This window comes from Leopardus geoffroyi, chromosome X, assembly GCF_018350155.1.
Source record: "Leopardus geoffroyi isolate Oge1 chromosome X, O.geoffroyi_Oge1_pat1.0, whole genome shotgun sequence".
In the NCBI taxonomy this organism is placed as follows: Eukaryota; Metazoa; Chordata; class Mammalia; order Carnivora; family Felidae; genus Leopardus; species Leopardus geoffroyi.
The window spans coordinates 7,039,712-7,061,245 of NC_059343.1; the positions used below are offsets into that span (position 1 = coordinate 7,039,712).

Genomic DNA, 21,534 nt, shown 5'->3' on the forward strand with positions numbered 1-21,534 from the left:
AGGTCATGATCTCACATTCTCTGAGTTCGAGCCCTGCGTCGGGCCTTGTGCTAACAGCTCAGAGCCTGGAGCCTGCTTCAGATTCTGTGTCTCCATCTCTCTCTGCCCCACCCCACTTGCGCTGTCTATCTCTGTCTCTCAAAAATGAATAAACATTAAAAAAAAATTTTTTAAGAAAAACTTTAAAAATATATAAGGAAGTTCTGTGTATGATGCGTGGCATTGTAAGATACAAATGTCCAGTAGAGGTCCTGTAGACTTTTAGGATTATTTCCACACTTTCACAGTTATATAGGTGAGGCTGCAGCAAATATCTTGTGAAATACTCATGTTCTGGCATGCTGATTTCCCTAGGATCAAATTCTAGATACGGAATTGCTAGGTAGGCTTTTGGGAAATACGCGCAAATTGCCTTCCATAAAGTGCGTGCTGTTTGTGCCCTACCACCTAGTAGCCTAGGGCAGTCCTGCTTTCTCAAAACTCTGGCCACATCAGACATTTATTTGTTCATTCATTTATTTATTTTTATGCTTATTTATTTTTTGAGAGAGAACAGAGGAGGGGCAGGGAGAGAGGAGGACAGAGGATCTGAAGCAGGCTCTGCACTGACAGCAACGAGCCCAATGTGGGGCTCGAACTCACGAACCCTGAGATCATGAGCTGAGCTGAAGTTGGACACTCAACCAACCAACTAAGCCACCCAGTGCCCCAACTATAAATTAAAAAAAAAAAATTGTAATGTTTATTTTTGAGAGAAAGACAGAGTGTGAGCAAGGGAGGGGCAGAGAGAAAGGGGGAGACACAATATCTGAAGCAGGCTCCAAGGTCTGAGCTGTCAGCACAGAGCCCGACATGGGCCTTGAACCCACGAACCGTGAGTTCATGACCTGAGCTGAAGTCGAATGCTTAACTGACTAAGCCACCCAGGCACCCACATCAGACATTTTAAAAGTTCTGTGATTTGACAGGAAAAGAGCAATTTCATTTTTAACTTGCATTTGCCCAGTAACTAGCGAAGTTGAGTTTGTGCCTTGTCTAGCCATTTGTATTTTTTCTTTGGTTCATTACTGTTCATATCTTGTGTTCACTTTCCTGTTGGGGGTGGGACCTCTCTCTTCATGATCATTGTTATTTAGGCTGCAGATAGATCCCTGAAGTGCGTTGTGTGCTTTACAAACATTTAGGATTGGTTATGCTTAGTTTTGTCCTTTTCTGTGTATAAGTATTTAATAATCATGCCATTGCCCCTGCCTGGCGGTTTTGCACAGTCCATTTCTATCCTGCTGGCTCCTGGCCCCTGGCAGTTGTGTACTGGCCTTTGCATTAGTGACGTCACAAGCATAACCATCTGGGGCTCTGGGCCTGTGACCTTCCTATGAGCTGTAGACTGCCACCTGAAACATTCTACAGAGTTTTTGCAAAGAAGATAAAACTGGTCAGGAAGAGAAGAACATGGGGGTTTCAGAGGAGTGTCTCACGTGATGTTGTAGACAGAGAGTAGGAGTCACAGATGAATATCTACACCCTAGCTCAGGTTATCAGTAAGTCACTTAGGCTCTGGGGCTGTAGTGTCCTCGCAGGCCAGGCAGAAGTACTGGATTTTGTCAGTTACGCTTGCCCTCTGCCAGTGGACGTTAGGGTTAGGGCTGTGTGTGCTGAAGAATCGAGAAGTGCCCGCCTACCCAGTACCCCAGCACCTCCGGCCACCTGCTCTGGTTGACCAGAGCCCGTCTGAGGCACAGCTGTCAGACTTCCATACCTGCCAGGGTCTGCGCACTTGAGCACTTTTCCATGCCTGTGCCTTTCTCCTTTTCGTTCTCCCTCATCAGGATGTTTTTATGTTCATTGTAATGTTCCTGTTGTGTGTTTTGCTGTGGCCCACCGCCCCAAAAGCATTTGATTGTTAGGGTGTAAGTGCGTCCAAGTAAAATACATAGAAGCCATTTAACTATAGATACAAACACACTGGAAAGAGTAAAGGGCTACTCAGTCCCCAGTTAATATTTTTATTATGGTCGTCGCTTTGTTGAAAAATTGAGTGGCTTCAGATTGTGTTTAATGGGCAAGGAAACCTAACTGCTTCTGTGAGTGGCGTCGGTTTCTATAGCATCCATGCAACGTGATGTGAAATTGCAAGGACTGAGTCAGGACACGGCTGCGCAGTAGAGCTGACGCCGTCCGCCTCTCATTTAAGACCATGTTTGTAAAATGCAATAAGGGGAGGACAGAAGAAGAGTGGAAATGCCCAGGGTGGCTGATCCTTCCCATGGAATACTTTGCTCACAGTCTGGAAAGGTCACTGCAACGTGGCTTTGCTTTCAGAACATTAGTTTGTGCGAGTCGTAAATAGATTCACTCTCAAATTTGTTGAAATGGGCATTTCCCAATCATTTCAGTAGGGTTTGATCTGTAGGTGGTTTTTTTTCCCCCAAATGTTTATTTGTTTATTTATTTTGAGAGAGAGAGAGAGAGAGAGAGAGAGAGAGAGAGAGAGCATAAATGGGGGAGGGACAGACAGAGAGGGGAAGAGAAGGAATCCCAAGCAGGCTCCACGCCGTCATCACAGAGCCTGATGCAGGGCTTGAACCCATGAACCATGAGATCATGACCTGAGCTGAAATCAGGAGTCAGATATTTAACTGACTGAGCTACCCAGGCGCCCCTGACTTGTAGTTTTAAGGAATTTTAATCTTCTACGTCTGCCTAAAGTTGGCTGTCCTTGCAGACAAACACACTACCTTACAGGGTTTTCAGTCAGGGCTGCAGTAAGTGCCTTAGAGCAAGAGGGAACTTTCTGGGGCAGTGCAGTTGTATTTTGACTTGGTTGTGGTGGTGAATACACAACTCTGTACATTTACCCAAACCTCCCATCGCTTGAATTTCATGGCGTGTAAACAATACCTTGATAAGATTGTGGTGTGGTCATGGGATCGAGCTCTGAGTCGGACTCTGCACTGAACTGGAGCCTGCTTAAGATTCTCTCTCTCTCTCTCTCTCTCTCTCTTTCTCTCTCTCTCTCTCTCTCCCTCCTTCCTTCTCTTTCTCTCTCTCTCTCCCTCCCTTTGCCCCTCCCCCTCTTGCATGCGTGTGTGTGTTCTCTGTCTCTCTCTCTCCCAAAATAAAAATAAAAGATAAAATTGTGGTGGGGTGTGGGGAGGAATAGAGGTGGAGATGTTCTATAGTGTCAAGACCTCCCAGATCCATAGCTAGATTTCTAGGAATACAAACACGTGTTTTTAAAAACTTAAGTGGCTCAGGAGAAAAGTGTGTACATGTAGGGCACAAGATGTAGGGTAAACCCAAATTCGTGTATCACTTGTTCCCTGTGCCCTAATGTTTGCAGCTTTTAAGTTTTCATCAAGAACAGATCATACCTAATAAAAACTTACGCAGCCTAGATGTTCCCAAAACTATTACTGAGGTAAATGAAGTGTCTGCTGTAATACGATACTAACCTGATTTTTCCTTCTGACTGCTTCTAATGATTTGCAGTGACAGGTTGCAACATTCACCATGGTTCATCCCAGGATGTTCACAAGAGACCATTGCTGGGGCGCCTGGGTGGCGCAGTCGGTTAAGCGTCCGACTTCAGCCAGGTCACGATCTCGCAGTCCGTGAGTTCGAGCCCCGCGTCGGGCTCTGGGCTGATGGCTCAGAGCCTGGAGCCTGTTTCCGATTCTGTGTCTCCCTCTCTCTCTGGCCCTCCCCTGTTCATGCTCTGTCTCTCTCTGTCCCAAAAATAAATAAACATTGAAAAAAAAAAAAAGAGAGACCATTGCTTCCACTAATAGCTAAAAAGGAGGCATTGCAGTTATAAAATCATAGCTTTAGAGGAACTCAGCAGGCCCTCCTCCCTCTAAAGTCTCTCCTCTTTTCTCCCTTGGCATTCGCTTCATAGTACTTATCAAAAGGAGTTAAAATTGTTTAGAAATTACTATCTGCCTTGCCTTTTAGAGCAGGGTTTGACAAACTACAGGCCAAGGCCCAAATCCCCTGGGCCCAGGGTTTGAGAAGCCTTTCTTGGTGGAGAATGAAACATCAAGGCTTTATCCCTCCAAGGCTGGTACCAAGGGGTACTTAATCTCACTGTGTCTTCAGAGGATGATCGTCTGGTTTCGAAGGGACATGCCAAGCCAAGGATTAAAGCTTCAGGCGTAGTTTGTAATACTCAGATCAAGTGGTTAGAACAAGGGGAGAGAAGGAATTTGGGAGCGGAGGGTCCCATAAAGCAGAGATTCTCAGCACTGCCTTGACATCCAGATTCCCAGGAAGGCTTTTGCTAAGATAACAGATTTGCAGGCGTACGTGTCCTCATCAGCCCCTACCTCTGCCCGGAGCTGGCTTCTCGTGGAGTAAGTTCGAGGAGAGCTTAGATTTGTATGTCTGTAGCATCATCCCCTACGTTCCTTCAGAATGTTCTTGAGAATTGGAGGGGTGGGTTCAGGAAGCTGCTTTTTTACACATCATGGAAAGAAATATGGACAGGGTAACCTCATGCCTGGGAGGGTCGAAAGCCTCTGATGTTGATTACATTTCCCCTGTTTTCTTTGATAGGCTTCAAACTGGTAATAGCTTCCCATGAGTTGTGGAAGGAGCTGCCAGGGTCTCAGAAGGCAGAGAGAACTTTTTACTGTATCTCTTGTGGTTTGTATTGTGTGTCCTGCTTCAGGTATTTTCTGGTCGGACGTGGGCTGACCCATGCTGAGAGTGGGGTCCTGGCTGGCCGCAGGTGCAGCTGGACCAGGGGATCCAAACGCCCATCAGAAGAGACGGCAGGGTGCGCTGGGACTGTGGGGTGACTTGTGGCACACACCCTCGTGTCCTGCGGTTTCAGAAGACTAATCGTGCCCTGCCGGGTCACCTACTTAAAGCCTGCAGACCACAGTGAGTGCAGTTTGTAGCCAGCAGCGGAGCAGTGTCGTTGGCCAGCCCCACTTCCCCCTGAAATCTTGATTTGATCAGTTCGGCTAGTTCTAAAACCTTGCAGTTCGGATCGGGCTTGCCCACTTTGAACTTTGCGCAGAACGTATTTTTAGGAAAGCTGATAACGGAATGCCTGAAGAAAACTTTGCTAACCGAGCACGTGAAAATGTCATCTTTAGCCCATTTGTGCCTGTTTCTCACTGGTCTGGAGCTTTCATTGGCAGAGAGAATTTGCCTGATTTGGGGATTTTGGTTCAATCAAAACAAAACAATTCATCAATTTTCAGGGGTGCCTGGGTGGCTGAGTAGGTTAAGTGTTTGACTTTGACTCAGATCATCAGATCATGATCTCACGGTTCGTGAGTTCGAGCCCCATGTCAGGCTGCCTGCTGTCAGCATAGAGCCTGCTTCAGATCCTCTGTCCCCCTCTCTGTGCTCCCCCCGCTCATGCGCCCTCTCGCGCTCTCTCTCTCTCAAAAATAAATGAAATAAACACATTAAAACAAACAAAAATTTCCAAGTGTCACATCTTGGAACCAGGAACAAGTGTCTCTAGCCACAGAAATGAAAGAGGCCTGGAATAGATTCAAAACACGTGTTCTGAACACAGAGTTGGATGCTTGAGGGGCGGTCACAGACTACAGTTTCTCAATCTAAGTGTTTTCTGTGATTGGACACTAGTCAGTCCTTCAAGAAATCTGTGCTTGTATGTTCTGATTTGGATCCTCTGTGTGTGTGGAATCTCTCTATTAATCTGTTCTCCTCCACTTAACTACAAACGACTTACCAGTCCCTCTCAATTCAGCTTCATTCCTATTTACCACCCAAATTCCTGCAAGCAAAAAACAAAACCCAAAGGAAGCAAGTCTTTTTATCCATCTGTTAAGATAATGAAGAAGTAACATTCATCTGATTTTCTTTTTTTTTTTTTTTTTTTTTTTTTTTTTCAACGTTTATTTATTTTTGGGACAGAGAGAGACAGAGCATGAACGGGGGAGGGGCAGAGAGAGAGGGAGACACAGAATCGGAAACAGGCTCCAGGCTCTGAGCCATCAGCCCAGAGCCCGACGCGGGGCTCGAACTCACGGACCGCGAGATCGTGACCTGGCTGAAGTCGGACCCTTAACCGACTGCGCCACCCAGGCGCCCCCATCTGATTTTCTAAAGTGATTGCTTTCCCCGTGTGGCATTAGAATCACAGAAGAGAGAGCCTCTTTGGGTCTGACGCAGAGGGAATAACTTTAGTGGAGACGTTGCAGTAGAGAGATGACTGGATTGAAAACGATTTCAGCGCCCCTCCCCTCCCAGAAGGTGATTCTGCGAGACATGGAACTGGGACAGGACTCATGGAAACCGCTCTCTCCCTCATCACTAGTGTACCTGTCCATGCATTTGGTAGATGTTGTTTGCATACTCGGAAACTCGGATACGACAGCCAGACAGCCTTTAGCCTCCAGGGGCTCACCATCTGGGAAATCCTGTGGTAGTCTGGCATTTCCAAGGAAAGAGTGGGTGGTGCCATTATCCCTGGGTGTTCATGCTGTTGGAGACGTTTCTAGTCGTTTCCGTCCGATCATCAGTGAATCGGTTGATTGCCTCTTGCGCTTCCATGCCTTGCCCATCATCGTCACCTTTTCCCACCTCGTTTGGCTCTGAGGGGGTGCTGTGTAGACAGAAGACCTTCCTGTGTGTGCTGGGAGTTCCCTGGGGCACACAAAGATCAGCGGAGACACCAGGGACTCGTTCCGGAGACTTGTACTTGTGGCGTGAGCGTCCCGCGTCTCTCCAGCCACCTGGCTTGTCTGAATGTCCGGTGGCAGTGTTGTTCTTGAGACGGCCTGCCTGGTGGTGTTCCGTGCAGATACAGGGAGAGAAGCTGTGATTTCTAATAAACGGTTCCAGCCTTCGCAAAATCGCCGTCCTCCATGCCCACAGGCAATGGATGTGTGCCGCCTAAAACTGTGAATGTTGACCTCCACCGCTTCTGGGAGGCCTGTCTCTGCCTGCAAGGCAGCACTTCTGAGTCCTACCCGGTTGGCCTGTGGAGTCATTTTGTCCCGTGCAGACCTGGCTTTGCCACATACACTTCGCAAGTACTGCTTTTGAACCATCTCCAGAACGCCAGCCACCCTGGCTGACGTCAGCGGCAGGCTGGCTTTGTGAACGGTAGGAGTTAGCATTTTTCGCAATTTTTTTTTTTTTAATTTTTTTTTTCAACGTTTATTTATTTTTGGGACAGAGAGAGACAGAGCATGAACGGGGGAGGGGCAGAGAGAGAGGGAGACACAGAATCGGAAACAGGCTCCAGGCTCTGAGCCATCAGCCCAGAGCCCGACGCGGGGCTCAAACTCTCGGACCGCGAGATCGTGACCTGGCTGAAGTCGGACGCTTAACCGACTGCGCCACCCAGGCGCCCCATTTTTCGCAATATTGAAATGAAAGGAGGAAACACCCGAGTGTTGTCTTCCACTGGAAGGTTGCTCTGTCTCTCCCCGTCGTTCACTTGGGCAGTTCCATCCCACGGGATTGTGGCGGTACCCGTAAGCGCCCCGGAGCAGCTGCCACGGGGATGCCCTTCCCCAGGTGGAGGCCTGGGCGGCCCTGCCTGGCTGTGCCGCGCTGTGGCGCGGCGTGGCGTGGCGTGGCGTGGGCAGGGGGGTACGCGGTGCTGCCGCGGAGACCTGCGTTGGGTCTGCTCCACCACACGGGGCACTCTCCCACTGGGGGCTCCGCGCAGCGTGTGGCTGGTGGGGGCCGCCACGTGGATCCCGCCGCGTGGGGGACTCTGCCGCCTCTGCCTCGCGTGGCGCCCCCCCCCCCCCCCGCGGTATCCCATGGTGAGGAAATGAGGCTTGGTGACACACTGTCTCTCGCCGATGTCACACAGCTGGTAAATGGTGCTGTGATGGGAAGCGTCTGCCCAGTGAAACCCCAAATGAAATGTGGGCCAGGGCCTCACCATGGCCTCACACACTAAAGTGCATCAGGAGGAAGAGCCGTGAGCAAGAAATGTGTGTCCAAGTCAGAAGTGACCGTGTGTCCCTCTCCTCTCATTGTCCCTCTAAGCACTTAGGAAAGGAGGACCCTGTGGTACGCGTTACGTAAGTCACCCGAGAGCTAGAAATGTTTGTCTTTTCCTTGATGGAGACCATGGTTAACCCTACTTGCAAAGCAGTGCTGAATTAATTAGTGATTCCAGAGCAGTCTAAAAATATTCAGTTATGATGGGAATGTTCACCTGCAAAGTTATTTCTCTGAGAACCTGCCTGTGTCTCAGAAAATGCAGCCTCGCAGGGCGCCTGGGTGACTCAGTCCGTGAAGCATCCGACTCTTGATTTGGGCTCAGGTCATGATCTCACAGTTTGTGAGTTCGAGCCCTGCGTCAGGCACCGAGCTGACAGTGTGAAGCCTCCTTGGGATTCTCTGTCCCTCTCTCTGTCCCTCCCCAGCTTGCTCTCTTTCTCTCTCTCTCTCTCTTTCTCTCTCTCTCTCTTTCCTGTTTCTCTTTCTCTCTCTCTTTCTCTCTCTCTCTCTCAAAGTAAATAAGTAAACTTAAAAAAAAAAAAAAAGAAATGGGGTGCCTGGGTGGTGCAGTCGGTTAAGCGTCCGACTTCGGCTCATGTCATGATCTCACAGTTTGTGAGTTCGAGCCCCACATCCGGCTCTGCGCTGACAGTTCAGAGCCTGGAGCCTGCTTTGGATTCTCTGCCTCCCTCTCTTTCTGCCCCTCCCCCACTTGTTCTCTCCCTCTCTCTCTCTCTCTGTCTCTCTCTCCCTCTCTCCCTCCCTCCCTCCCTCAAGAATAAAAAATAAACATAAAAGAAAGGGGGAGGGAGGAAGGGAGGAAGGAAAGCAACACAGCCTTGCTCCTTACCATTGTGCACAGTGACTGAAAGCAGCAGATGCATTTGTACGTTGATGTTTGGGTGACCGTGTGCCATGGTGCATGCAGTATTTGCTTGTGAGGCTTCAAGAAGATAGCCTGGTCTCCTGCCCTCCGTGGAGGCGCTTACAGCCCAGTGAGGTGAGTGGAGACTGTGAACCACGCAAGCATTGGAGAGTGAGACCAGTCCTGGGCTACGGGTGACCAGGAGTAGAGGGCCTGTGTGACACGGAGCAGAGAAACCTGTGGCCCAGAGAGAGGAACCCAGGGCCACAACAGGGCTCATCATGAGCAGAAAGAACCTAGAAATAAAACCGTCACCTCTCGGATCTGGAAAGCACAGTTAGACATGGGGCTGACCGGCCGCATCCCCAAATCAACAACGTAGATTTGAATAATACCAGTGTTGATGGGATTCCCTGGGCATTTGGTGTGTGTGTATGTATGTGTCTGTATATAGTCTTTCTCCTTTTGGACTTCTGGTCATTTCTGCCCCTATCACAGGGTGTCTGGGGTCCTGAGCAGCATTTATGTGGCCTTGGGGCGGGGCGGGGGGGGGGGCATTCCTCTTCAGATGACGTTTGTTTTGCTTCACTGCCCTGCCTCGGACCTTTCATGGCAGCAGGCAGAGGAGAAAACAGCCAGGCGCTGGGGGGAGAGAGAATCCCAAGCAGACTGCATGCTATCAGTGCTGGGCCGGACTTGGGTCTCAAACCCACGACCATGAGATCATGAACTCAGCTGAAATCAAGAGTCAGATGCTGACTTGACTAAGCTACCCCGGCACCCGTCAGCTTTTATTTTAAAGTCAATTTATTTATTTTAGGAGAGAGAGAGCGCACACCAGCAGGGGAGGGGCAGAGAGAAAATCCAGATGAGGTTTCTTTTGCTTTGCTGCCCTGTCTCAGACCCAGGTGCTGGGCTCCCGCCTGCCCAGAGGTTGCAGGTGTCCTGGGAGCCTCCTCCTGGAGCAGGCTTCTCCTTGATAACGTGTCATTAGCATGTTCTGCATGACAGTGAGTGACCTGAGCTGCATATCAATTGCTGGGACTCTGGAATGCAGCTGCTTTTTAAAGGTTCCTTTGTATGGCTTGACTCACTGTTCCAGGCATTCCTCGGAGCTAAATGTTTAGGTGCCTTTGCTGGCAAATCCTTAAGACTTCTTATTTTCTTACTCTGTCTGTGGATCTTTCTATCACCATTGACTTTATCCTTGAAAATTTTTAAAAATTTTTTTAAATGTTTATTTTTGAGAGAGACAGAGAATGCGAGTGGGTTAGGGGCAGAGAGAGAGAGGGAGACACAGGCTCCAGGTTCTGAGCTGTCAGCATAGAGCCCGATGTGCGGCTCAAACTCATGAGCCATGAGATCATGACATGAGCTGAAGTTGGACACTCAACCAACTGAGCCACCCAGGAGCCCCTATCCTTGAAAAATTTTTCAACATTTAAAAAGGAAGGGCTCCGAGGTGCCTTGGTGGCTCAGTCAGTTAAGCGTCTGATTTCAGCTGAAATCATGATCTCATGGTTTGTGAGTTGGAGCCCCGCGTCGGGGTCTGTGCTGACCTCAGAGCCTGGAACCTGCTTCGGATTCTGTGTCTCCCTCCCTCTCTGCCCCTCCCCTGCTCACTCTCTGTCTCTCAAAAATAAACATCTAAAAAAATTTTTTTTTATTGAAAAGTTATTTTGAAAATTTCTAGTTTCTCTTAGTGTGTACCTAGTATGGTTTTTTTTCTTAACTATCTAACTTTCTGAAGCTGGGTTAATATTTTAAACTCTTTTGCTTGGCTGTTTTGTCACTGTGCATCTTTGAAGCCGAGGCCGTGTCTTCAGCATCTTGAAAGCAGAGACCACACCTGCCCTCTCCCAGGGCCCCTGTGGGACCTGAGCTCTTCCGACCTCTCCCAGATGTGGACGGCTTCCAGCTTCTAGGTGTGGCTGGGTCCAGCCGTGTGTGGCTGTGCTCACGGCAGCACAAGGTGGGGAGCTGCCCCCAGCTGGCTGACAACGGGAAGGGGAGGGACTTGGGCATGGTCAGGGTTCTACTCCAGAGCATCCACTGAAGCTGGAGGGGCCCTTTCCCCGAGGGACACGGTCAGAGGAACACGCACCGGGCACTGGACTTTGTCGTGCAGCAGCCTGGCTGGGGTTGGGGCATCCATAACACCCAGGCCGGGCATCACATCCCAGGAGGCAGGCTCACTCCTGGGCCCCAAGGGGGTGCTGCAATGAGGGGAAAAGCCTTACCTAGCTTGTTAGAAGGGGACGCCACTTACGGGCACCGGTGCTCTGTCTTCTGGTTCCCCCCGTGCTGCCCTCGTTAGAGTTTGCTTTAACACCTCTGAGGTGATCTCCTCAATGCCAAATTGCTCTTCCCTGAATGGGACGGTCCTTCAGAGGCTCCTTTTATTACTGTGTCAGGTTGGAAGGAGCTGTGCTGGCAAAGGCATGGCAGGCTGCTCTGTCACAGAGTTGATAGTGCTTAGCCCGTGAGTGAGCGTGTGCCTCCGTGTGGGTTTTGCGGAGACCTTCCTGCGTGTGCGTCTGTGTGTACTGAGCACACGCGTATGCGCATCGGATGTGGAGGTGGAGCTGGGAATGGGTAGCAGTATGGAATGATCAGTGAGCCACTGCGGCGCCCAAAGTCTTTGTTTTTGTCTCTTGTTTTAAATTTTATTTGAGGGGCGCCTGGGTGGCGCAGTCGGTTAAGCGTCTGACTTCAGCCAGGTCACGATCTCGCGGTCCGTGAGTTCGAGCCCCGCGTCGGGCTCTGGGCTGATGGCTCAGAGCCTGGAGCCTGTTTCTGATTCTGTGTCTCCCTCTCTCTCTGCCCCTCCCCCGTTCATGCTCTGTCTCTCTCTGTCCCAAAAATAAATAAACGTTGAAAAAAAAAATTTTTTTTTAATTTTATTTGAGAGAGAGAGAGCATGAGTGGGGGAGGGGGCAGAGGGAGAGAGAGCGAGAGCGAGAGAGAGAGAGACTCTTAAGCAGACTCCATACTCAGCACAGAGCCCAACGTGGGGCTCGATCCTTTGACCCTGGGATCACGACCTGAGCCAAAATCGAGGGATCAAGGGTGGGACGGTCAACCAACTGAGCCACCCAGGTGCCCCATGTTTTTCTCCTTTTTAATAATATACGACTGATTGGGGTGCATGGGTGGCTCCATCGGTTAAGCGTCCAACTCTTCCTTTTGGGTCGGGTCACGATCTCACGGCTTTGTGAGTTCAAGCCCCACATCACACTCCACGCAGGCAGCATGGAGCCTGCTGGGGATTCTCTCTGTCTACCTCTCTCTCTACCCCTTCCCTACTCACGCTGCCTCTGTCTCTCTCAAAATAAATAAAACTTTTTAAAACTTTAGGAAAAAAATAATATACTACTGATTTTAAAGGCTTTATTCATAAATTGATTTGAGGCTCATGTTAGAAAGCTCTATGCCTTTTTGTAAATGGCAATTTTCCTAAATAAGCCACATAAAAATACTGTTACATCAAGAAATAAATATTTCTAAATATAGCCATATGAGATTTTTCACCAGTGTTGTTTTTAAAAATGTGTAAAGGGGACTCCTGGGTAGCTCAGTCGGTTAAGCATCTGACTTGGGCTCAGGTCGTGATCTCATGGTTCCCGAGTTGAAGCCCCACGTCAGGCTCTGTGCTGACAGCTCAGAGCCTGGAGCCTGCTTTGGATTCTGTCTCTCTCTCTCTCTCTCTCTCTCTCTCTGCCCCTCCCCCACATGCTCTCTGTCTCTGTCTCTGTCTCTCTCAAAAGTAAATAAACATTGAAAAAAATTTTTAAGAGGTCTGAACCTTTATAAATAAATAAATAAAGTGTGAATTTTCTTGCCCCACAATGCAACTTGTGTGTGCAAGTACATGTCTGTACCTTAAGTGTGTGCGTGTCATTTTAATATTTCCCGTCCTGTTACGTGAGGTAGCAACATGCAGCCTCCTGTGTGTGCTTGGACTGGATACCTCGCATCACGAACGGCGGGGACAGGTGTGGGAAAACGTATCTGGCTTTCATTCCCGAAAATGAGTTAAGAAGGTCATCGAGATCTGGATCTAGTCCCGTTTGGAGAGATGCGGCTTGGCATCGTGCGCTCACTTGTACACTTTCTCCCTGTAGACAAGCAGATGTCCGACGGCCGGCAAGCGGTGCGGCAGGACAGCAGGACTCCCGGACGCCGGCCCAGCTCGGTCAGCCGTCTCCCGCCTGGGGGGCTCCGGAGGTGCCCCCGGAGGCCCGCGGCCGAGCGGGGACCCTCCCTCGAGACTACAGATCCTCGGAGGGCGCGCCCTCGGCCCCGCACGCCCCGCACACCCGCGGGCAGGAGCCCAGGCCCTTGAGCGCCGCGCCCGTCCCCAAGCAGCCAGCTCCGCGGAGGCCGCCGCCGCCACCGCCGCCCAAGCGTGAGCCCGGGCAGTTGGGGGGCCTGGCCGGCGGCACCCCCAGCGGGCCCCTGCCGTCCCCCGAGGCCCCGGACGCGTGCGCCCCCCGCCCGGCCCTCGGCCAAAGGCCCGAAGACGGCGAGCGCGCGGGGCGGCATGTAGACGGGCACCCGGCCGGGCCTGAGAGCCAAGCCCCGCTCCCTTCCTCGCTGCGGGCCCCGCGCCCGGCCGCCATGGAGACTTCTCGCTCCCCTTCGCCCCAGTTCGCCCCGCAGAAGCTCACGGACAGACCTCCCCTGCTGGTCCAGGACGAGAGTTCCACCAGGTACGGCCCTGGCCCCACGCCTGCCCTTCCCTGGGCTCCCGCGGGAGGTTTCCCGGGCGTCTTTCCTGGGCGGTGTGGGGGCGGTGTCTGGACCCCATGGGGGACAACCCACAGCTCCAGGGGTCAGGTGGCTTTTTAACTTGGGGTCGGGGCGGGGGTGCCCTGTTCTCCAGGAGCAAAGGGGATGTGCCGCAGGTGCGGACTGTCCTCTGTCCCCGTGGCCCAGGCCCAGCGGTGGTGTGTGCCTTCCCTCCGGGCGTCTGCCCATGAGGGCTGTGCTTTCCCTGAGCACTTGTGTGGTTGGAGAGTCCCGTGTGCAGTAAGCCTGACGCCTTCAGGAGACTTCGGTTTTTCCATAATGTCCAGTATTTCCACACGTTTTGTAGGTTTATGTTTCTATTTTTGAGAGAGAGTGTGAGCAGAGGAGGGGCAGAGACAGACAGGGGGAGACAGAATCGCAAGCAGGCTCCACGCTGTCACCGCAGAGCCCCAGCCAGGACTTATGCGGGGCTCATGTGGGGCTCACGCAGGGCCTCACACGGTCAAACTGTGAGATCAGACCTGAGCCAAAATCAAGAGTTGGACGCTTCACCGACTGAGCCACCCGGGTGCCCCAACACATTTTCTTTCTGTGTCATATGTGAAAAGCAAAGCTAGTATACACATGTTATGAAGGCAGAGGAAAAACCTGTTCAACTCCATGGCGCTGCTGTTAGAATTTCCGACGTGGACTTGTTTGCCGTGCCCGTGGAGACGCTGATAAATATGGTCAGGCAGGGACCGACCGGTCCCGAGCACCGAATGTTTCCTTTTGCCGTCCTCTCAGAGTGCCTTTGAAGAACTGGGAAAGGGCAGAAGTGCAGAAGTTTCATCTTGCTCGCTAGGGCCGTGGTTGTCCATCTGGGGGAGGGTGGCTTTGCCCCCGGGGGGGCATTTGGCTGTGTCTGGAGAGGTTTGGGGGGTCGCAGCTGAAGAGCGAGTGTTGCTGCTGGCATCCAGCGGGCAGAGGCCGGGACGCCTCGCATCCTGCGGTGCACAGGTGAGCCCCGCAGCAGGGAATGCTCTGGCCCCGATGTCCCGTGCTGTCGAATACGGTAGCCACAGTCACATGTGGCCGTAGGAATGGAAGTTAATGAAAAACAAAATAAATTCTGTGCATCAGCTGCACCACGTGTGGTTAATGGCACACATACCATTTATTTCCATCATCCCAGAAAGTTCTGTTGGACCTTTTTGTTGTAGAGTCTCAAGCCGTTCTCTTTTTTTTAAGTTCATTGATTTATTTTGAGAAAGAGCATGAGCACGGGAGGGGCAGAGAGAGTGAGAGACAATCCCAAAACAGGCTCCACGCTCTCAGCACAGAGCCCAACGCAGGGCTCAGACTCCGGACCCAAGAGATCATGTCCTGAGCCGAAATCAAGAGTCAGATGTTAAGGGGCGCCTGGGGGGCTCAGTCGGTTGAGCGTCCGACTTCGGCTCAGGTCATGATCTCACGGTTCGTGGGTTCGAGCCCCGCGTCGGGCTCTGTGCTGACAGCTCAGAGCCCGGAGTCTGTGTCACATTCTGTCTCTCTCTCTCTCTGCCCCCCCCCCCCCCACTCACACTGTATCTCTCTCTCTCTCTCTCTCTCTCTCAAAAATAAATAAACATTGGGGCGCCTGGGTGGCTCAGTTGGTTAAGCGTCCGACTTCGGCTCAGGTCACGATCTCACTGTCTATGAGTTCGAGCCCCGCGTCGGGCTCTGTGCTGACTGCTCAGAGCCTGGAGCCTGTTTCAGATTCTGTGTCTCCCTCTCTCTCTCTGACCCTCCCCCATTCATGCTCTGTCTCTCTCTCCTCAAAAATAAACGTTAAAAAAAATTTTTTTTTTAAATAAATAAACATTAAAAAAAATTTTTTTTAAAGAGTCAGATGTTTAACCAACTGAGCCACCCAGGCGCCCCTGTTCTTTTCTTTCCACCTTGAAAATAACTCGGCAGAGAGGACACCACTGATAGCATCCTGTATCTCCGCAAGTGTGGCCTCGTAACCACAGCTTCATCTGGGGGCCACGTCTGTGCTCTGTGTCATGCAGACCGTGGGCACCACTGAGATAACCTGTCAGTGGGAGGCAGCGTTGTCCGTTCTGAAGGGAAGAAGAAGCAATAACGTGGTCTGTGTGGCGGGCCAAGTGTACGACACTGTTCCAGGCGAGCTGGCCTAGGCCCCTCAGGCCGCTCGCTTCTCGGGAGCTGGTCTGAGCTCCGCGGGCTCCTCGGAGAAACAGCCATGTGTTCCCACGGTGCTCGTGACCTGCGTCGGCTCAGGATGTAGGGAGTGGGTTTCATTTTTTTCTTGCCTGAAGCCCGTGTTGATTTTCTCATTCTGTCTTTTCCAGGAGCTTGAGAGGGATTTCAGTAAACAGGGACAGTGCCTATCGAAGATACTGGGGGGTGAGGGGTACCCACATTATTTAGTGTTCCCACCCATCGTGTCTTTTGGGTCGGGAAAGGTTGCCTGTGCACCATGTCCCCTGCTGCATGAGTGCTCGCAGAGGGCCCGAATCCGGGTCAGTGTCTATACCCAGACCCACATGTGGACACTTTGTTCTCAGGAAGCTCAGTGAGGCACATGGTGGCCGTGCCACCTCCAAGAGCTGCTACCCAGAAAGTCGCTCACAGTGCACTGAATTAGTCACCGTCCCCACGGTGTGCCCTGTCGGTCAATCCTGGTATGAGAGCGTGCGATCCCAGTGACCTACAGGCTGAACAAGAAGCCGGGGAGGGGTCCTGGCCCTGCTCTGTATCCACGGTCAGCTACCGATGGGTCAGCAGGGGAAGGGTCAGGGTCCCCCTGTGTCAGGGCTTCCTGAGCTGCCGGTCATTTGGGCTCAGCTCAGAGATACTGTTCTTGGGGCGCCTGAGTGGTTCAGTCAGTTAAGCATCCAACTAAGCGTCTCACAGTGCGTGAGTTCGAGCCCCACGTCGGGCTCTGCATGATGGCTTGGAGCCTGCTTGGATCGATCCTCTATCCCCTTCTCTCTGCCCTCCCCCACTCTCAAAAATGAATAAACGTTTAAAAATTTAAAAGAAAGGGGTGCCTCGGTGGGGCAGTCAGTTAAGCGTCCAACTTCAGCTCGGGTCATGATCTCACGGTCCCTGAGTTCGAGCCCCACATCAGGCTCTGCTGACAGCTCAGAACGTGGAGCCTGCTTCCGATTCTGTGTCTCCCTCTGTCTCTGCCCCTCCCCCACGTATGCTCTGTCTGTCTCTCTCAAGGATAAATAAACATTAACAAAAATAATTTTAGAAATAAATAAAAATGTAAAAGAAATTGCCCTGCTCTCTGCTGACTTGGATCTCTCGAGCAGAGCTGCTCACCTCATCTCCCTCCATGTCCGGCCTCTCCCTCCTTCCAGCTACCCCTTGACCGTGAGTGTGCACGCGCTCCTGCCTGCTGGGGCGCCAGCCAGGGTGCAGGGCAGGCTCCCACTTTCACACGCTGTTGAGCCGTCCCTGTGTGCCAGGCCCTGAGCCCCCAGCAGGAGTGCGGAGAGTGGAGAGGAAGCATTCCTAGCCTCTGAGGGATTTCAGAATGGGCATTCCTACCAAAACAAATGCTTCAACTCGTTTGCTAACACTAGGTAGCTGACTTTTTTACTTATTTGTTTTTCCAACGTTTGTTCATTTTTGAGAGAAAGAAAAGTGTGAGTGGGAAAGGGACAGAGAGAGGGGGAGACACAGAATCGGAAGCAGACTCTAGGCTCCAAGCTGTCAGCACAGAGCCCGACACGGGGCTCGAACCCACGAGCCGTGAGATCATAACCTGAGCCGAAGTCGGACGCTCAGCCGACTGAGCCCCCCAGGTGCCCCTAGGTAGCTTACTTTTAAATCTTTAACAGTTGTCTGGGGATTTTTTGCTTAAACTTCAAACGATCCTCTGCTCCCCCATCTGCCCCTACCCCACTTGCACTTTCTTTTTCAAAAATAAACATTAAAAGAAAAAAAACATAGGCAATCATTCTAAATTTTTTTTTTTCAACGTTTATTTATTTTTGGGACAGAGAGAGACAGAGCATGAACGGGGGAGGGGCAGAGAGAGAGGGAGACACAGAATCGGAAACAGGGTCCAGGCTCCGAGCCATCAGCCCAGAGCCCGACGCGGGGCTCGAACTCACGGACCGCGAGATCGTGACCTGGCTGAAGTCGGACGCTTAACCGACTGCGCCACCCAGGCGCCCCACATAGGCAATCTTTCTAGAAGTCTCCCGGCGGCCCCAGAACCACGCAGGCACCCGTGGGTAGGTACTGGCCCTGCTTTGAGAGGCAGCGAGGGAAGGCTTTAATGATAACTGTGAAAGGAAGCCTGTTGCAGGTTCCCCGGCAAAGGAGAATGTCACCGAGCAGGGCCTGTTAATGTTTGCACTATTACCCGCATGAAAACGCGTGTTAAACCACCCTCCTCTCAGTCAGCAAGCCCAGGGATACACCCCCGGCTCCCCTAGGGGTGTGGGTGATTTTGAAAGTGGAAAAGGTGTCCAGACGCTCAGGGTCAGGAACGCAGGCCTCCTCAACCTCCATTCCCCGTCCTGGGTCTGTGATCACGGAGGCTCCTTCCAGCTCAGTGGCCAAAGGTCTTTGAGCCTGAGTTCCCCAGCCGGAAGGGCAGGTGAGGGACCAGCGGGTTTCTCTCGTGGGTAGGCGTCGACGGCAGGGCTCGCTTTGCGTTTTCAGCACACGGCTCTTCTCTTTCCAGAATCGAGCGGGTGATGGACAACAATACCACTGTGAAGAGGGTGCCCATCAAGATTGTGCACTCGGAGAGCCGGCCTGAGAAGGAGAGCCGCCAGGGCCTGGCCCGCGCCACCGAGCTGCCCACACTGCCCAGCGGGCTGGAGAAAGACCACATCAAGACCCTCAGCACCTCAGAGCAGTTCTACTCCCGCTTCTGCGTGTACAGCCGCCAGGGCGCCGAGCCCCAGCCCCAGCCCCCCGAAGCCCCCGCGCCCGCTGCCAAGGACAGCGGGGCCTCTCCGTCCGGGCTCAGCTACACGAAGACCAAGGAGAGGACGGCCGAAGACCTGAAGTCAGAAGAGCTGGCCCGGGAGATCGTGGGCAAGGAGAAGTCTCTGGCCGACATCCTGGACCCCAGCGTGAAGATCAGGACCACCATGGACCTGATGGAGGGGATCTTCCCCAAAGACGAGCTCCTGCTGGAGGAAGCCCAGCAGCGGAGGAAGCTGCTCCCCAAAGTGCCCTCTCCTGGGACCACGGACGAGAAGTGAGTAAGCACCGCCTTCAGGTGCGCCTTGGGGCCACTTGGTGCGCTTCTCCCTCTCAGCATCTGGTTCGCTCCAGGGGGCAGGTGGCTCCTCCGTGTGTCTGTTTTCACGATTGCTTCTGGGGGGCAGGTTTCCGAAAGTACTGCCCAGTGCTTGGCACGTTTTGGCCCTCCGGGGACCCTCCCAAAAGAAGCGCTAAGGCCCGTGGCTGGGGATGACGACTCTGAGGCCTGGCAAAGATGTGAGGCGAGCACAGCTCCTGCGATGCCCGCAGGCGCCTCTCAGAAGAGAGCGCTTCTCAGCTGGGCCGTCGTGTCCCTCCAGGGGACGCTTGGCAATGTCCGGGTACGTTTTTAGTTGTCGCCCCCGCGAGGTGCTCCCGGCATCCTGTGGGTGGAGACAGGGAGGCTGCCCAACACCCTGCGGTGGACAGGACACCCCCACAGCCCCAGATGTCAGTCACGAAGGCTCCTGAACGTCATAGTTATCAAGGAGGCTTTCTGTTCCCGCTTGTGGAACGGAGTGAACGGATGCGTTTCCACGCTTTGGGGGAACGTGCTTTGCGGCCTGTCTCGCTCATCCCGTGGGCCGCCTGCACAGGCGTGTGCTCACATCTGTCCTGCTTCTGTCCGTTGTGTCCATACACGTCGTTAACTGACGGTAGGTGGGAGTGCCCGTGGGATGCCCGAGAGAGGGGCAGAGGGGGTGAGTCGGATCAAAGCAAGAGGGAGCAGACATGGCTGCAGACAAGGGCTGCCCCTCCGCCCCCCTTTGGCGGTCCCACCCCCCGGCTGTTGTCTTTCGGTTAGCGGCCCCGTTGGCTCGTCGGGACCGAGGCCATGAGCTGCAAGGGGGCACGTGCGCGTAGGGTCCCAGCCAGTTGCGGTTCTGACCTTTTTCCGTAGGAGAGAGGAGCCGAGCGTGCCGGCGGCCATGTCCCTGGCCACCAGTTCCACGTACTACAGCACTTCGGTCCCCAAGGCGGAGCTGCTGATCAAGATGAAGGATCTGCAGGAGCAGCAGGAGCCCGAGGAGGATTCGGGGAGCGACTTGGACCACGACCTGTCGGTGAAGAAGGTAGGAAAGGCCGCTGTCGATGAAACCGTGCTCGTGGGCAGAGAAGGGGCCTCACGTCTCAGTCCAAGTAATCTGTCCCTTCCGCCCTAGTTAAAATGCTGCGGACTTCATTCTGTGACCTTCAGCAAGTTACCTGTTCTCTTTGAATATCAGGTTCTAATACCTGCAGCCAGGAGATCATAGTCCCCACATAGTGCTTGTAAAGTGCTTTGTCCACCGAGCAACGTCATTTCTTGGCTCCTAGAACTCCCAGGCGCTTAGGGATACAGCAGGAGACCAAACAGAACGGAGCCCTTCCTTTCCAGAGGGGAGCCTCTGTTCAGCCCACATGAAAACAAATACACAGTAGGGGGTCGGCACACTGCAGCCTGTGGGCCAAGCCTGGTTTTGTGAGCAAAGTTGTATTGACACACAGGCACATTTATTCACTTAGAGATGCTCTCTGGTGGCTTTCCCTCCACAGAAGCAGGGTTGAGTAGTTGCAGCTGACCACGCCACCTGGAACGTCGAGGATCTTTACTGTCTACCCCTTTATGGAAAGAGTTTGCCAACGTTTAATGTGGTACATTGGATGGTGAGAGAATTAAAACAGAGTGAAAGAGTCGAGTGAAACAAAGGAAGGTGATTCTAGAGAGGGCTCCGGCGAGGGGATGATTGAACAGCGACCTAGAGTGGTGTGAAGGGTGAGCCGTGTGGATATCTGGGTGCACTGGGGGAAGGGGACCAGCCGCTGCGAAGGTCCTGAGGTGGTAGGCTCGTGACACGTTGGAGAAGCAGCAGTGGCTTTAGCTGGAGCTATGTGGACCAGGAGGGTAGGACTGGAGATAAAGTCAGAAATGAGGTCAGGGACTACATAGTGAGTGGCCATGAGGTCATGGTAGGGACAGCATTACTGCTGTCAGTGTCAATGTCATTACTGCTCTATTAGCTTTAAATCTCCATGATCTGTCAGCACGCCAGACCTGTGGCATCTAGGTGATTACCTAGTTTTTTAGGAAGGCCTTAGCATTAAACGGATGATGGGATTGCCAAAGAAAGTCCGTTTCGGAGGCTAGCACGTACTCTTTATTCCAGGGCCTTGAGCCTGTCAAATACTACCAGGGAAAGAAAAGGAGGGAAGCAGCCTTTTGGGAGCATTTGCCATATGCTTAGTACTTTGGAAAACTGCTTTCATAAAAAAACACTTTTTTTTTCTTTAACAAAAATCTTCCCAAAAGATTATGCGTGTATAGTTGGCGGTTTAAAAACACCACTGGCTGATTTCAGATATAATAGAAGAAATATTGTAACCCATGCATGGGAAAAATTTTCTTTCATTTTGGGGAATGTTTGCTTTTTTGTTGAAGGGAATTAAAGGGAATAAAAGATAAGAAGTTTAGTCCTGGGCTTGTATCTGGCTTCCAATCACATATCCAATTTCTTTCTTTTTTCTTTCTTCTTTTTTAATGTTTATTTTTGAGAGAGAGAGAGACAGACAGACATACTGAACGTGAGCCGGGGAGGGGGAGAGAGAGAGAGGGACACGCAGAATGTGAAGCAGGCTCCAGGTTCTGAGCTGTCAGCACAGAGCCCGACGTGGGGCTCCAACCCGCGAACCACAAGATCATGATCTGAGCCGAACGAGGTCAGACTCTTTTTACAACATGGCCTTGTTCCTCATGCTGTGATGAGTTT

At 52.1% G+C, this 21,534-nt stretch overlaps 1 protein-coding gene across 5 annotated transcripts in view; it reads left to right on the plus strand.

The window, feature by feature from the left end:
* The window catches only part of SHROOM2 (shroom family member 2), a 158,793-nt gene that overhangs the window by 126,513 nt on the left and 10,746 nt on the right, over window positions 1–21,534 (plus strand). For 4 of the 5 annotated variants that reach the window (XM_045472422.1, XM_045472423.1, XM_045472424.1 and 1 more), the window contains 3 exons: window positions 12,937–13,524; window positions 18,258–18,782; window positions 19,689–19,860. In XM_045472422.1, coding sequence (XP_045328378.1) covers window positions 12,937–13,524; window positions 18,258–18,782; window positions 19,689–19,860 — 1,285 coding nt within the window. Of the gene's footprint in view, window positions 1–12,936; window positions 13,525–18,257; window positions 18,783–18,912; window positions 19,081–19,688; window positions 19,861–21,534 lie in introns of those variants that run through there. The other variant, XM_045472425.1, reaches the window with a different exon arrangement.